This window comes from Gorilla gorilla, chromosome 20 (assembly GCF_029281585.2).
Source record: "Gorilla gorilla gorilla isolate KB3781 chromosome 20, NHGRI_mGorGor1-v2.1_pri, whole genome shotgun sequence".
NCBI classification, from domain to species: domain Eukaryota; kingdom Metazoa; phylum Chordata; class Mammalia; order Primates; family Hominidae; genus Gorilla; species Gorilla gorilla.
In genome coordinates, this window is record NC_073244.2 from 7,306,285 (window position 1) to 7,320,979 (window position 14,695).

Consider the following 14,695-nt stretch of genomic DNA (forward strand, 5'->3'; position numbering starts at 1 on the left):
CTGGGACTGCTGGGGCTGGCAGCCTGAAAGAGGGACAGACCTATTGTGGGGGGACCAGGAGCTCTGGATTCACTCCCACCTAGACTCCAGGCTCAGCCACATGCAGTCCGCGGTGATCCTGGGCTGGCACCGGACGTTCGGAGCCTCAGTTTCCTCATCTGTAACACAGGGCTAAGAACAGCACCTACCTCAGGGGCAAGTTACTGCCCAGAATGGGCCTGGCTCACTTCCTTCCACTTCCAGAGCTTTCCTTGACCCCTGACTTGGTGAAGTCTTGGACGTTCTTACAGTCCGTTAAGCAGTGGTCCTTTTATGAGGACAGGGCTGGGTCTGCCTTGGGCTCGCACAGCCTGATACAGGCCCATACGCAGTAAGTGCTTAACAAATGCCTGAACTGATGCCAGGATGGACTGGTGCTATCAGGAAGGAACCGGAAGCCAGGCCTGGTGGCTCACGCCCGTCATCCCAGCATTTTGGGAGGCCGAGGCAGGCGGGTCATTTGAGGTCAGGAGTTTGAGACCAGCCTGACCAACATGGTGAAACCCGTCTCTACTAAAAATACAAATAAATAAATACATCAGCTGGGTGTGGTGGCGCATACCTGTAGTCCCAGCTACTTTGGAGGCTGAGGCAGGAGAATTGCTTGAACTCGGGAGATGGAGGTTGCAGTGAGCCAAGATCACGCCACTGCACTCCAGCCTGGGCGACAGAGCAAGACTCTGTTTCAAAACAAAACAACACAAAACAAAAGCAAGGAACTGGCTTTCTGCCCCTGGAGGATTCCAGGGTGACAGTCGTGTGACAGCTCAGACACTCGGGCCCCGAGCAGCCCACCTTGCAGCTGCCTCACCTGGTTCTCATCAGCAGGGGACTTGGGCTCCCCAGCTGCAACCCGGTGGCCCCAGGCTGGCCAGGAATCTTCTGCCCTGGCCCTGGGACCAGAACCCCCGCAAAGGTGCCCGAGCTCAGCCCCGTCCAATGCATGGGGGCCCCATTCGTGACACCAGGTGGACACGTGACGGCTCAGAAGGTGTTTCCTGTCCCTAGTGGTGTGGCCGGGCCAGATTCCGAAATCTGGTCCCTGGAAAATTCCAGCCCCACGGAGCCTGGTAACCCCTCCCCATTCCTGGTGTTATGTAACATTTGGGGATTAATACCGCAGGCGTCCAGGGGCGGCTGCCGGGATTCAAACCCAGCGCTGCCCTTTCCTGGGCTGACTGAGCGACTTTGCGTCCCTGGGTCTCAATGTCTCGCCTGTACAATGGGGACAAGGCCGGTTTTTGTGTCCCAGGCTGGGTGGAAGGGTGAGGGAAGACCTCACCAGGAAAGGGGTGCACCTGAGTCTGGGGCAGGGCTTGGAGCATCCACCCCCACGATTCCGGGGGAGTCCCAAGCCCCCCACTGTCTTCCCGCCCAGCTGTTCTCTGAGTTCTCTGAGGTTTCTGATGCTCTCTGAGGTCGCCATTTCAAGGACGTCCCCACCTGGCTGTCTGCGCAAACCCCAGCCAGGGTCCACCTGCTGCTCCACACAGCCCATCCCTTCTCTGGGCTGAAGCTCCCTCATATGGGACATCCACTACCCTGTAGGACCCCAGCCCATGGGTCCCCAAGCCCCTGTCCTGCCTCCTGGGTCCCTGTCCCAGGCCTCACCGCCCTCCCCACCAGCCCCAGCATCACAAACGCTGGGCTTCTCTCCGCTCCGAATTCTGCTGTGGCTCCCCAGTGCCCAAGGCCATCAAGCCCCAGGTTTTCATGTGGGCCCCAGGGACCCGCCAGCAGGGAGGACCCGAAATGGCACACATTCAGAACGTCGAAGCTCATACCTCAAGCGCACTGTGGGGGAGAGGCCCCCGGAAGCCCCCAACCCCCCACGCGCGAGAGAGCCTCAGTTTCCCGCTCGGTAAAGCGGGCGTATCAGCGGTTCCCAGCCAGCCCGGGGGTGCAGGGTCGGAGGAGCTCGCGGGCTGAGCGCGGCCCCTGGCGCCCGGTTGGCGCGCGGGACTCGGGCGCGCTCTGGTCCGTGGAACTTCCCCAGCCGCGGCGTCCCCGCCGCTCACGCGCCCCCCACTCCCCGGCCGGGCACGTCCCGCCCCTCCCCGGGCGGACCTGCGCCCGGGCTCCGCCCCCTCCCCGCCCCCGCGGCCAATAAGACGCGCCCCGGCGGCTCCTGCCCCCTCAGAGCGGCCCCGGAGCGGCCGCAGCGCGGTGGTCCTCTCCCGGCTGCGCCAGAGCCCGCGCGATGGAGCCCCGGCCGCGGCGGCGGCGCAGGAGTCGCCCCCCGGTCGCCGCCTTCCTGCGAGACCCGGGCTCGGGCCGCGTGTACAGGCGGGGGAAGCTGATCGGCAAGGTGGGAGCCCCGCGCCCCGAGTCCGCGACGGGGCCGGGCCGGGCTGGCCTGGGCTGGGGTCCCGGGGCGCGCGTCCGGAGCCGCGGAGCCTCCCGTGCGGGGTTTCGCATGGCGGGAACCGTGTTGGGCGCGCTGTGCGGCGTGTCCGTGGGTTGCGTGTCCGGGGTGTGGGCGTGCGGCTCGGCCTCGGGATGCGACGCTGTGTTGCCTCTGGGTGTGTGTGCGAGCCTGGCGAGGGTCTGAGTGTGCCGCGTCTGTGCCCGCTGCTTCCAAGTGTCTGGGTGCTGTGCGGTGTTCGTGTGTGTGTGTCTGGGTGTTGTTTTGCTTGTTCACCTGTTGTTTGTGCGTCATGCCTTTGTGTGTCCAGTCATTGTGTTGTGTGTCTGGGTGTTGTGTGTTCATGTGGTGTGCTTGTGTGTTTGTGTGTTCATATGTGGTGTGTCTAGTTGTGTGTTCATGTGTTTGTGTCTGTGTCTTTGTCCATGTGTTGTACTGTGTGTCCAGGTGTTGTGTGTTCATGTGTTTGTGTGTTCCTGAGCTGTGTCTGGGTATTGTGTGGTGTGTCCACACGTGGTGACTGTGTGTCCAGACATTGTATATTCATGTGTTTGTGTGTTGCTGCGTTGTGTATCTGGGTGTTGTGTTGTGTGTCCATGCATGGTGACTCTGTGTCTGGGCGTTGTGTGTTCGTGTGTCGTATTCAGGCGTGGTGTTGTGCGTCCGGTACTGTCTTCTGGCCCGTGGCCTGTATGCACCAGGCGTGGATGTGTCTGTGTGTCTGTGTCTCTGTGCCTTCTTGTGTGCATCGTGTCTTGTGTGTCCAGGCGGGAGGGTGGGAGCTGTGTGTTGTTTTTTCCCCGGTGTGTGTGTGAAGAGACCTGGACGCACCTGCGTCCCTGGCTGCCGTGCCTCTGTACGCGCTGCCAGCTTGCACACCCGTGCACACCTGCCCACTGATCTGCTGACCCCTCCCCACAGGGCGCCTTCAGCTGCTGCTACAAGCTGACAGACATGTCCACCAGCGCCGTGTTCGCCCTCAAGGTGGTGCCGTGTGGCGGGGCTGGGGCCGGGTGCCTTCGCCCGCGGGGAAAGGTGCGTGTCCCTATCGGTCCCCAGGGCCCACAGCCCACAGCCCGCAGCGTGTCCCGAAGAAGGCCCTGCCCTTTTGTCCCAGCCCTGGGTGGCCATGAGATCGTACAGGAGGCAGGCGAGCATCCTGCAGCCTATGCCCCGCTGCAGGCGGGTACATGTCGGGGCCGTGCCTGCAGGTGGAGCATGAGATTGCCCTGCATAGCCGCCTGCGACACCGGAACATCGTGGCTTTCCACGGACACTTTGCTGACCGCGACCACGTGTACATGGTGCTGGAGTACTGCAGCCGCCAGGTGCCCGGGGGCGGGGAGAGGGCAGGATTCATGTCAGCTGTGCCCGTCTCTGTCCACCCCGTGTCCATCTGCACCTCGCCGCTGCTCCCCCGTACCATCCTGTGTGCCCTCTGCTGTCCATTCGCCAGCGCTTCCTCTGCCTACGTAGGGCCAATTGTATCCATCCTTTACTCACCTGGGCACACCTAGGCTCTCTTGATCCACCTGGGCCCAGCTTATGCTGTGCTCATCAGGCCCATCTCAGACTCACCTGTGACCACCTGGGCCCATCAGAATGTGTTTGCTTCTTCTTGGCCCCCTTGGACTCACCCATGCCCACCTGTACCCACCAGCATGCCCCTGTGCCTACCTGTGGTCACCTGCGCCCCTCCTGCACCCCGCTGTGCCCACCGTGGCCTAGTTGAACTTATTCATCATGTCTTCACACACTCCCTTGAACTCACTGTGCCCATTAAGTAGACCTGAGCCCACCTTGGTCCACCCGTACCCGAATATGCCCCCTCTGCGTTCACTCCTAATCACCTGGCCCTTCTCAAGCTGACAAGCATGTCCACCAGCGCTGTGTTCACCCTCAAGGCGGTGCCAGGTGCGGGACCGGAGCCGGGCAGCTGTGCCCGTGGGGAAAGGTTCGTGCCCCCCTCAGTGGCCACCTGGGCCCATCTGAACCCGCATGCTCCTATTGGGGTTGGTCATCTTTGCTCACCTGTGTGCACCTGCGCTCACCTGTGCTCATCCCATAATCAGCCATACCACCTTGGCCAGGCTGAGCTTACCTTTGCCTTCTAATCCGGGGCCGCTGGTCACCTACAGTCTTTGGCCCACGTGCTGAGGGCGCGGCAGACCCTGACGGAGCCAGAAGTGCGCTACTACCTGCGGGGCCTGGTCAGCGGCCTGCGCTACCTGCACCAGCGGTGCATCCTGCACCGCGACCTGAAGCTCAGTGAGTGCCAGGAAGGGGAACTGTGGGCGGGGGCGTCGGGAGGTGGGCACGGATCCGCCCCCATGCGCAATGCCCCTCCCACTGCCAGGTAACTTCTTCCTTAACAAGAACATGGAGGTGAAGATTGGAGACCTGGGACTGGCGGCCAAGGTGGGGCCAGGGGGTCGCTGCCACAGGTGAGAGCCGGGGGGAGGGCTCTGAGCAGTCTGTCCGGGTGGGCACGGCTGGCCCTGAAGTCTGGCACGGGGATCCCAGCCTTCCTGAGCCCCCCATGACGCCCTTCCTAGAGTACTCTGTGGGACCCCTAACTTCCTGGCCCCTGAGGTTGTCTCCAGAAATGGTCACTCCTGCCAGTCGGACATCTGGGCTCTGGGCTGCATCATGTGAGTGGGGTCCTGGAGAAGGTGGGCAGGGCCTCCAGGGGGCAGGTGTGGCAGGGGGGGAGCCTGCACGGAACAGGTGGGGACCGTCGTGCAGGGTGGGGTGCGTGGAACAGGCACCTGTCACCACCAAGTGTGTGGTATGAACAGGACGTGTGTGGGGATGCGTGTGTGAGGGAGGACGGGGGAGGGTGTGCACAGAGACGTGGACAGGTGTGGGCAGGTGGCAGCGGCACAGGCAGGTCAGGGCGTTTGTGTACAGGGATACAGCATGTGTGGGCGCAGGGCAGGCGTGAGCGGGCATGGGATAGCATTGGAAGGTGGAGGCCAGGCGCAGTGACTCACGCCTGTAATCCTAGAGCTTTGGGAGGCCGAGGAAGGAGGGTCGCTTGAGCCCAGGAGTTCAAGACCCGCCTGGCCAAGTTGGCGAAACCCTGTCTCTACAAAAATTACAAAAATTAGCCAGGAGTGGTGGTGTGCACCTGTAGTCCCAGCTATTCAGGAGGCTGAGTTGGGAGGATTGCTTGAGCTCAGGAGGTGGAGACTGCAGTGAGCTGTGATTGCACAATGGCACTCCAGCCTGGGTGACAGAACGAGCCCCTGTCTTAAAAAAAAAAATAGAAGCATTGAAAAGGTGTATGCAGGTGAGTTCAGGGTGAGCCAGGTGCAGGCAGGGGATGGACAGACGCTGGTGTCCACCAAGCAGGGTGCATGGGACTGCACAGGGTGCTAGGTGCAGGCGGATGTTGGGAGATGAGGAAGCCGATATGGGTTGCACAGCTAAGCTGTGTAGGCAGGTCTGGCCAAGTGTGCAGGGGTAGCTCTGAGCGATGCCTGGACACCCAGGTTCTTGCCCCCCGCCTGGCCCAGGTACACGGTGCTGACCGGCACCCCGCCCTTCATGGCCTCACCCCTGTCGGAGATGTACCAAAACATCCGTGAGGGCCACTACCCCGAACCCGCTCATCTGTCTGCCAATGCGCGCCGCCTCATCGCGCACCTCCTAGCACCCAACCCGGCCGAGCGGCCCAGCCTGGACCACCTGCTGCAGGACGACTTCTTCACACAGGTGGGCGGCGGTCCCTGGCGTGGGGTCCCTGGCAGGTGATGAGCCACAGCCTGCCCTGCTCAGCCAAGGGAGGCCCCGCCCTGCCCCAGGTAACCCAGGTGCTCAGGGGCTGGGTGACCTAAGCCAGGAATAACCCCAAATCCCCATCCAAAGGGTTTCACTCCAGACCGGCTGCCGGCCCACTCCTGCCACAGTCCCCCCATCTTCGTCATACCCCCGCCTCTGGGCAGGATCTTCCGGAGGGTGGGCCAGCGGCTGCTCACCCAGTGCCGGCCACCCTGTAAGTACCACCCCCGCCCACACCTGCCCACACCTGTCACCTGCTCCGCTGTCTCCACATCAGGGGTGGGTGTGGGTGGCAGGTGCCCCCCTACCCCCAGCTTGGGGCCCAGGCTGTGCCCCCTCCAAGGCCTTGTGCCTCCCTCAGGCCCCTTCACACCTAAAGAGGCCTCAGGTCCAGGAGAAGGTGGGCCAGACCCTGACTCCATGGAGTGGGACGGCAAGGTGAGACATCGGGGTGGGGGACACAGGGAGATACAGGTGGAGGGCATGCTGGCCCCTGCTAAAACCCCCTCCCCCATGCCGGCTTCTCTGAACCCCTTCTGGGGTCTCCAAGCCCGGCCCCCTCCCCCTAGTCCCGTCCTGACGCATCAGAGCTGGGATCCATTTGTGTCCAAATGTGCCCACCTGGGGTTTCCCAAGGGCCGGGCTCCAGGCCATGGGAAGGGTCCCATCCATGGCTTCAGTCCATCACATTTATTGAGCACCTACTGTATGCCTCCGAGACACTCCGAGGCTGCCTCCCAAGGGGAAAGCAGTGCCTCTGTGTACAGAGCACGGAGGGCACAGGCAGGGGCCAGAGCCCGCCACCCACCTCACGCCTGTCCCTGGGGCTGGGACCACCCCCACCCCTGCTGCTCCCACCTCAGAGCTCCCTGTCTGCGAAAGAGGTTCCCTGCCTGGAAGGCCCCATCCACCTGGTCGCACAAGGGACCCTGCAGAGTGACCTGGCCGGTGAGCAGATCCCCGTCCCAGCCTGGGGCTGCAGGTGGGGAGAGAGGAATTACAAGTGAGCGGGGGACCAAGGCCGTGGCTTACCAGGGTCACAGCCGCCATCCCGGCCTCACCTTTCCCGCCTGTCAAATGGGAATGCCGCCTCTGGGTTGAGGATGAGATGTTCCTGGATGGAGCCGCGGGGAGCGGGACTGGTTGGAGGAGCTTGGTGGTAGGAACCCAGGCCTGTCTGCGGCACAAAGACCTGTCTTCCCAGGGCCCGAGGGGAGCCGGCGGCCAGAGGTGGAGGCGGCCCTCAGACACCTGCAGCTGTGCCTGGACATAGGCCCCCCGGGTAGGAGCCGGCCCAGCCCCCAGGATCACCTTTACTCTTACTAGCCAAGTAAAATTGCCTTCATTCCCATTCTGGGCCCTCCTGGGTATTTCTGGGGGTGAGGGAGGCCCCAGGACACGGTGACATCAGGGGAGTGGGTTAGCCCTCCTGTGTGCAGAGCCTGGCACGGAGGGCTCTGGGGCAGCCTTACGTTTCAGGGTCTCTTAAATTCATGACCCGGGCTCGTTAGAGACCCAGTGAGTGAGGAAACGTGACCTGGGACATTGGCCACAGAGCCCTGTGCTCACAGGCCACACTCCAAAGGGGGACCCCTCTTATCCCCAGTGTCCCAGAACCCAAACCCTCTTCCTCTCCCCTCCTCTCCCTGAGCCTCCACTGACCCACACGTACTGCCACCCTTAGAGAGGGAGCCCCAAACCCCACCCACGCCAGCTCTCCAGCCCAGAAGCCTTTTCTTTTCCTTTTCTTTCTTTTTTTTTAAGCGACGGAGTCTCACTCTGTCGCCCAGGCTGGAGTGCGGTGGCGCGATCTCGGCTCACTGCAAGCTCCGCCTCCCGGGTTCACACCATTCTCCTGCCTCAGCCTCCCCAGCAGCTGGGACTACAGGCGCCCGCCACCATGCCCGGCTAAGTTTTGTATTTATAGTAGAGACGGGGTTTCACCATGTTAGCCAGGATGGTCTAGATCTCCTGACCTCGTGATCTGCCCACCTCGGCCTCCCAAAGTGCTGGGATTATAGGCGTGAGCCACTGTGTCCGGCCTTTTGTTTTTTTTTTTTTTTCAGACAGAGTTTCACTCTGTCTTGCCCAGGCTGGAGTGCAGTGGCGCAATCTCGGCTCACTGCAAGCTCCACCTCCCGGGTTCATGCCATTCTCCTGCCTCACCCTCCCGAATAGCTGGGACTACAGGCGCCCGCCACCGTGCCTGGCTAATTTTTTTTTTTTTGTATTTTTAGTGGAGATGGGGTTTCACTGTGTTAGCCAGGATGGTCTCGATCTCCTGACCTCGTGATCTGCCTGTCTCGGCCTCCCAAAGTGCTAGGATTACAGGTATGAGCCACCACGCCCAGCCTCAGGACCCCATCTCTACAAAAAAATGAGCCGGGCATGGTGCTGCATGCATGTTGTCCCAGATACTCAGGAGGCTGAGGAAGGAGGATCACTTGAGCTCGGAGGTGGAGGCTGCAGTGAGCTGAGATCGTGCCACTGCACTTCAGCCTGGGCAACAGAGCGAGACCCTGTCTGAAAAGCCAACAGACAAACAAGCAAAAACCCAGAAACGGGGCAGGGTGTGGTGGCTCACGCCTGTCATCCCAGCACTTTGGGAGGCTGAAGCGGGTGGATCACAAGGTCAGGAGATCGAAACCATCCTGGCCAACATGGTGAAACCCCATCTCTACTAATAATACAAAAATTAGCTGGGCGTGGTGGCACGTGCCTGTAATCCCAGCTACTCAGGAGGCTGAGGCAGGAGAATCGCTTGAACCCGGGAGGCGGAGGTTGCAGTGAGCCGAGATTGTGCCACTGTACTCCAGCCTGGGGACAGAGCAAGACTCTGTCTCAAAAAAACAAAACAAAACAAAACAAACACACACACACACAGAAATGTGTAGTATTTTCAGAGCATTGCAAGTATTTGAGAATTGCTCATTCCCAGGGGTGCGCCAGTATCCCACAGTCTCCCTCTGCAAGCCAGAAATTAGTTACGGTTCCATGGCTTCTGTTGATGTCTGGTCTCCTAGAATCTACCACCGAAGCCCCCAAGCCTCTGTCCGGTCCCCGCCGTGGGAAGGGTCTCACCCATGGTTTCAGTCCATCGCATTTATTGAGCGCCTACTATATGCCTGACCCCTGACCCCTGGCTCAGCATACCTTTGTTTGTGCCCAGCCACACAGGACCCCCTGGGAGAGCAGCAGCCCATCCTCTGGGCCCCCAAATGGGTGGATTATTCCAGCAAATACGGCTTTGGCTACCAGCTCTCGGACGGGGGCAGTGGTGTCCTGCTTCGGGACGGCACCCACATGGCCCTGCGACCCCCCGGAGGGTAAGCTGTGGCCTCCTGTGCCCTGGGGGACCAGGCACTCCCCCTGCCTTTTTTCATTCATCTCTCAAGTATTTATTAAGCACCTACTGTGCACACCTACAGGTGCTCCCTGCCTGGTCGGGGAGAACAACGTTAAACGAATAAGCAAGTGCGTTTCTGTAGTAAATGAACCCAGTGAAGAGGCAGATTGGGGGGGTGGGGGAGGTGAATCTCAGTAATGTGGGTAGGGGGAAGGGGAAGGGGTCTCTGAGAAAGTGACATGAATGACAAGCGGCAGCCCTGCGCTTTGGGAGGCCAAGGCAGGAGGATTCCTTGAGCCCAGGAGATCGAGATCAGCCTGGACAACACAGCAAGACCCCATCCCTACAAAAATTTTAAAAATTAGCTTGGCGTGGTGGCACACACCTATAATCCTGGCACGTTGGAGGCTGAGGTGCGAGACTCGCTTGAACCCCTGCAGTCTGAGATCAGCCTTGGCCTCATAGCAAGACCCTGTCTCCACAAAAAAATTAAAAATTAGCTGGGCGTGGTGGTGCACGCCGGTAATCCTGGCAGTGTGAGAGGCTGAGGTGGGAGAATCGCTTGAGCCCAGCAGTTTGAGATCAGCCTGGGCCACACAGCAAGACCTTTCTCTACAAAATTTTCTTTTTTTTTTTTTTTTTTTTTGAGACGGAGTCTCGCTCTGTCACCCAGGCTGGAGTGCAGTGGCGCAATCTCGGCTCACTGCAAGCTCCACCTCCCGGGTTCACACCATTCTCCTGCCTCAGCCTCCTAAGTAGCTAGGACTACAGGCGCCCGCCACCACTCCTGGCTAATTTTGTATTTTTATTAGAGACGGGGTTTCTCCATGTTGGCCAGGCTGGTCTCGAACTCCTGACCTCAGGTGATCCACCCGCCTCGGCCTCCCAAAGTGCTGGGATTACAGGCATGAGCCACCACGCTCAGCCACTCCTGGATAATTTTTTGTATTTTTAGTAGAGACGGGGTTTCACTGTGTTAGCCAGGATGGTCTAGATCTCCTGACCTCGTGATCTGCCCGCCTCGGCCTCCCAAAGTGCTGGGATTACAGGCGTGAGCCACCGCACCTGGCCAATTTTTTTTTTTTTTTTTAATTAGCCAACTGCAAGGGTATGCATCAGTAGGTCCCAGCTACTTGGATGGCTGAGGTGGGAGGATCACTTGGTCCCAGGAGGTTAAGGCTCCAGTGAGCCATGATTGCACCACTGCACTCCAGCCTGGGTGACAGAACGAGACCCTGTCTCTTTTTTTTGAGACGGAGTTTTGCTCTTGTTGCCCAGGCTGGAGTGCAATTTCGGCTCACCACAACCTCCGCCTCCCGGGATCGGGGTAGCTGGGATTACAGGCACCCGCCACCACGCCCGGCTAATTTTGAATTTTAGTAGAGACAGGGTTTCTCCATGTTGGCCAGGCTGGTCTCGAACTTCCGACCTCAGGTGATCCTCCCACCTGGACCTCCCAAAGTGTTGGGATTATAGGTGTGAGCCACCGCGCCCGGCCTTAACACAATCTTTCTAGCGGGAGTGACATGGGGGCCAGTGGGGAGGTGGCTGGACTCATCAGGTGGGCAGTGGCGGAGGCCTGGGCTGTGCTGGTGACCGGGGAGGGATGAGAGGGGCTGGAGTGTGGACAGAGTTGGAAGGCAGGAAGGGTGGACCAGCAGTCAGCCGAGGTGAAGAGAGGACAGAGAGCCGCACTGGGCATATGGATAAGGTGTAACTAGGGCAGAGCTGCTCTTTAAAGCCACCATTCCAGGGGGTGTAGGTCGATGGAAGGGTGTCCACTGGCCTGGGCTGTCCAGGACAGAGGCCCTGTGTCCTGGCCCCAGCCAAGTGTGCTACATGCCCGACTGCGGGAGGCTGGAAACCTTCGCCCTGAGGGATGTGCCTGGCCCGCTGGGCGCCAAGCTGGCCGTGCTGCAGCTCTTTGCCGGCTGCCTGCAGCGGCGGCTGCGGGAGGTGAGAGCTGGGGTGCTGGGGGTGGGGGGGGGCGAGGGGTGGGGACGCCCCCTGTGTCACGTGACCTCAGCCGAGTCTGTCCACAGGAGGGGACCCTCCCCACACCTGTGCCACCTGCTGGACCCGGCCTCTGCCTCCTGCGCTTCCTGGCCTCTGAGCAAGCCCTGCTGCTGCTGTTCAGCAACGGGATGGTGCAGGTGAGCCCAGGGCTCAAACTCAGGGGGCACTGGGGCTCGGCAGGGTGGGGTCTGGCCTGCCTGGGCTGTTACGGAGCAAGCTTTGGGGGAGCCTTAGGAAGCATTTGCCTCCCGGAAAAAAAAAAAAAAGTATTGTCTCCTGTGTACAAAACCACAGCATGGAAAATGCACGACGTTTTTGGGCCAGGCGCTGTGGTCCACACCTGTAATCCCAGTGCTTTGGGAGGCCGAGGCGGGCAGATCACAAGGTGAAGAGTTTGAGACCAGCCTGACCAACACGGTGAAACCCCATCTCTACTAAAAATACAAAAATTAGCTGGGCGTGGTGGAGCCTTCCTGTAATCCCAGCGACTCAGGAGGCTGAGGCAGGAGAATCGCTTGAACCTGGCAGGCGGAGCTTGCAGTGAGCTGAGATCGCACCACTGCACTCCAGCCTGGGCGACAGAGCAAGACTTCGTCTCAAAAAAAAAAAAAAAAGGCCGGGCACGGTGGCTCACGCCTGTAATCCCAGCACTTTGGGAGGCCGAGGCGGGTGGATCACGAGGTCAGGAGATGGAGACCATCCTGGCTAACACTGTGAAACCCCATCTCTACTAAAAATACAAAAAAAAAAAAAATTAGCCAGGCGTGGTGGCGGGCGCCTGTAGTCCCAGCTACTGGGGAGGCTGAGGCAGGAGAATGGCGTGAACCCGGGAGGCGGAACTTGCAGTGAGCCGACATCGCGCCACTGCACTCCAGCCTGGGTGACAGAGCAGGACTCTGTCTTAAAAAAAAAGTCAGGGTCTTGCTGGAAGACTGTGGGCAGGGGAGCCACCATCTGAGCCTCAGTTTCCCCAGGTGTACAGTGGAGCACTTGGCCTCCCGACCCCGAGTTCCTGTGGCTGGGGCAGGCACTAGGGGCCAGATTGGGGGCTCTGGGTCCAGTGTCCACTTGTCCTTCTGGAGCGCCAGGGCTGGAGGCAGGTGCAGGGGTACCCGTCTCCCCTTGACTGGTATCTTACCCTTTGCAGATGAGCTTCAGTGGAGTCCCGGCCCAACTGGTGCTGAGTGGCGAGGGTGAGGGTTTGCAGCTCACCCTCTGGGAGCAGGGGTCCCCTGGCACCTCCTACTCCCTGGACGTCCTGCGGAGCCACGGCTGCGCCCCCACCACCCGACAGCACCTTCACCACGCCCTCCGCATGCTGCAGAGTATCTAGTTCCCCTGAGGGTCAGAGTGGACCCCTGCATGGTAGTGCCAGGGACCAGGCTCCATTTCCATTCCTGTGGCTCCCCCAGAGGGGCTGTCCTGGGGGAGAGCTGGGGGGCACACGGGAGGTGGGTTCTTGCCTTGTGGCATGACTGTTCAACCCAGACTTTGCTGGGATCTCTTCCTTTTTCATTAAAGACAATTTGAAATGCTGTAGGCCATGGTCTGCCTCTCTTTGGGGGAAAGCGTTTGAGGAACTTTGGCAAAGAAACATTGACCCCACGTGACGCTGCATCCTCCCTGTTTCTCTCAGTGGCAGAGGTGGGTTTTACATTTTCACTAACGCAGACATTAGCACCAGAGGCCAGTGTAGTGGCTCATGCCTGGAATCCCAGCACTTTGGGAGGCCAAGGCAGGAGGATCGCTTGGGCCCAGGAGTTTGAGACCAGCCTGGGCAACATGGCAAGACCCCATCTCTACAAAAAATTAGCTGGGCATGGTGGCGTGTGCCTGTAGTCCCAGCTACTTGGGAGGCTGAGATGGGAGGATGGCGTAAGCATGGGAGGTTGAGGCTGCAGTGAGCTGTGATTGCACCACTGCACTCCAGCCTGGGAGACAGAACAAAGACCCTGTCTCAACAACAACAAAATTAGTACCAGAAGTGGGGTTCTGCCATAACTCCAAATCTAAAACATGGGACACTTGCTTAATGGGTGGACAGGAGAGAAGCCGACACTGAGGCTGGAAAGATGGCTGGCTATGCTCCAGGACACAGTTGGCACAACCGTCACCTGCGCTGCCCTGGGGTGGACGGTGCACTCATGGACCTGACCTCTCTGGGCTGATGGAGCATTGGTTGTTAGATCAAAATGTCATACAAGGCCAGGCGTGGTGGCTCACACCTGTAATCCCAGCACTTCGGGAGGCCGAGGCAGGCAGATCACTTGAGCTCAGGAGTTCGAGACCATCCTGGCCAATATGGTGAAACTCCATCTCTACTAAAAATACAAAAAATTAGCTGGGTGTGGTGGTAGGGGCCTGTAGTCCCAGCTACTCAGGAGGCTGAGGCAGGAGAATCACTTGAACCCAGGAGGCAGAGGTTGCAGTGAGCCGCGATCGCACCATTGCACTCCAGCCTGGGCAACAGAGCGAAAATCCGTCTCAAAAAAAAAAAATTGGATGCAACCTAAGTGTCCAGCGGTGCGAGACTCAAACATCTGGCCATCTCCTGGGATGAGTGAGGCTGGGGAAGTGGGAAGGCTCACAGGCGGCATTAAGGCAGGCCGAGGGGTGCAGAGCTGATGACGGAAAAACCCCTGCCAATCGTAGAAGGACTCCAGGCCCCTCAGTAGCTCTTTTGTTTTTTTTGAGACAGTCTTGCTCTGTCGCCCAGGCTGGAGTGCAGTGGTGCGATCTCAGCTCACTGCAACCTCCGCCTCACGGATTCAATAGATTCCTCTGCCTCAGCCTCCTGAGTAGCTAGGATTACAGGCATGTGCCACCACGTCCGGCTAATTTTTGTATTTTTAATAGAGACAGGGTTTTGTTTGTTTGTTTGTTTGTTTTGAGACGGAGTCTCACTCTGTCGCCCAGGCTGGAGTGCAGTGGCACGATCTCAACTCACTGCAACCTCTGCCTCCCGGGTTCACGCCATTCTCCCGCCTCAGCCTCCCGAGTAGCTGGGACTACAGGCGCCCACTACCACGCCCGGCTAATTTTTTTTTTTATTTTTTAGTAGAGACGGGGTTTCACCATGTTAGCCAGGATGGTCTCGATCTCCTGACCTCGTGATCCGCCTGCCTCGGCCTCCCAAAGTGCTGGGA

The 14,695-nt window shown here is 59.6% G+C and overlaps 1 protein-coding gene across 1 annotated transcript; it reads left to right on the forward strand.

The window, feature by feature from the left end:
• Positions 1-2,166: 2,166 nt before the first annotated feature.
• PLK5 (polo like kinase 5 (inactive)) lies at positions 2,167-13,088 on the forward strand. The gene is given in 15 exon segments (XM_055371112.2): positions 2,167-2,347; positions 3,326-3,439; positions 3,616-3,732; positions 4,543-4,672; positions 4,761-4,848; positions 4,960-5,055; positions 5,923-6,121; positions 6,275-6,401; positions 6,549-6,625; positions 7,051-7,135; positions 7,392-7,469; positions 9,357-9,460; positions 9,463-9,513; positions 11,576-11,686; positions 12,697-13,088. Coding segments are annotated over 15 exon segments (1,671 nt in total). The 5' UTR covers positions 2,167-2,239; the 3' UTR covers positions 12,883-13,088.
• The last annotated feature ends 1,607 nt before the right edge of the window (positions 13,089-14,695 follow it).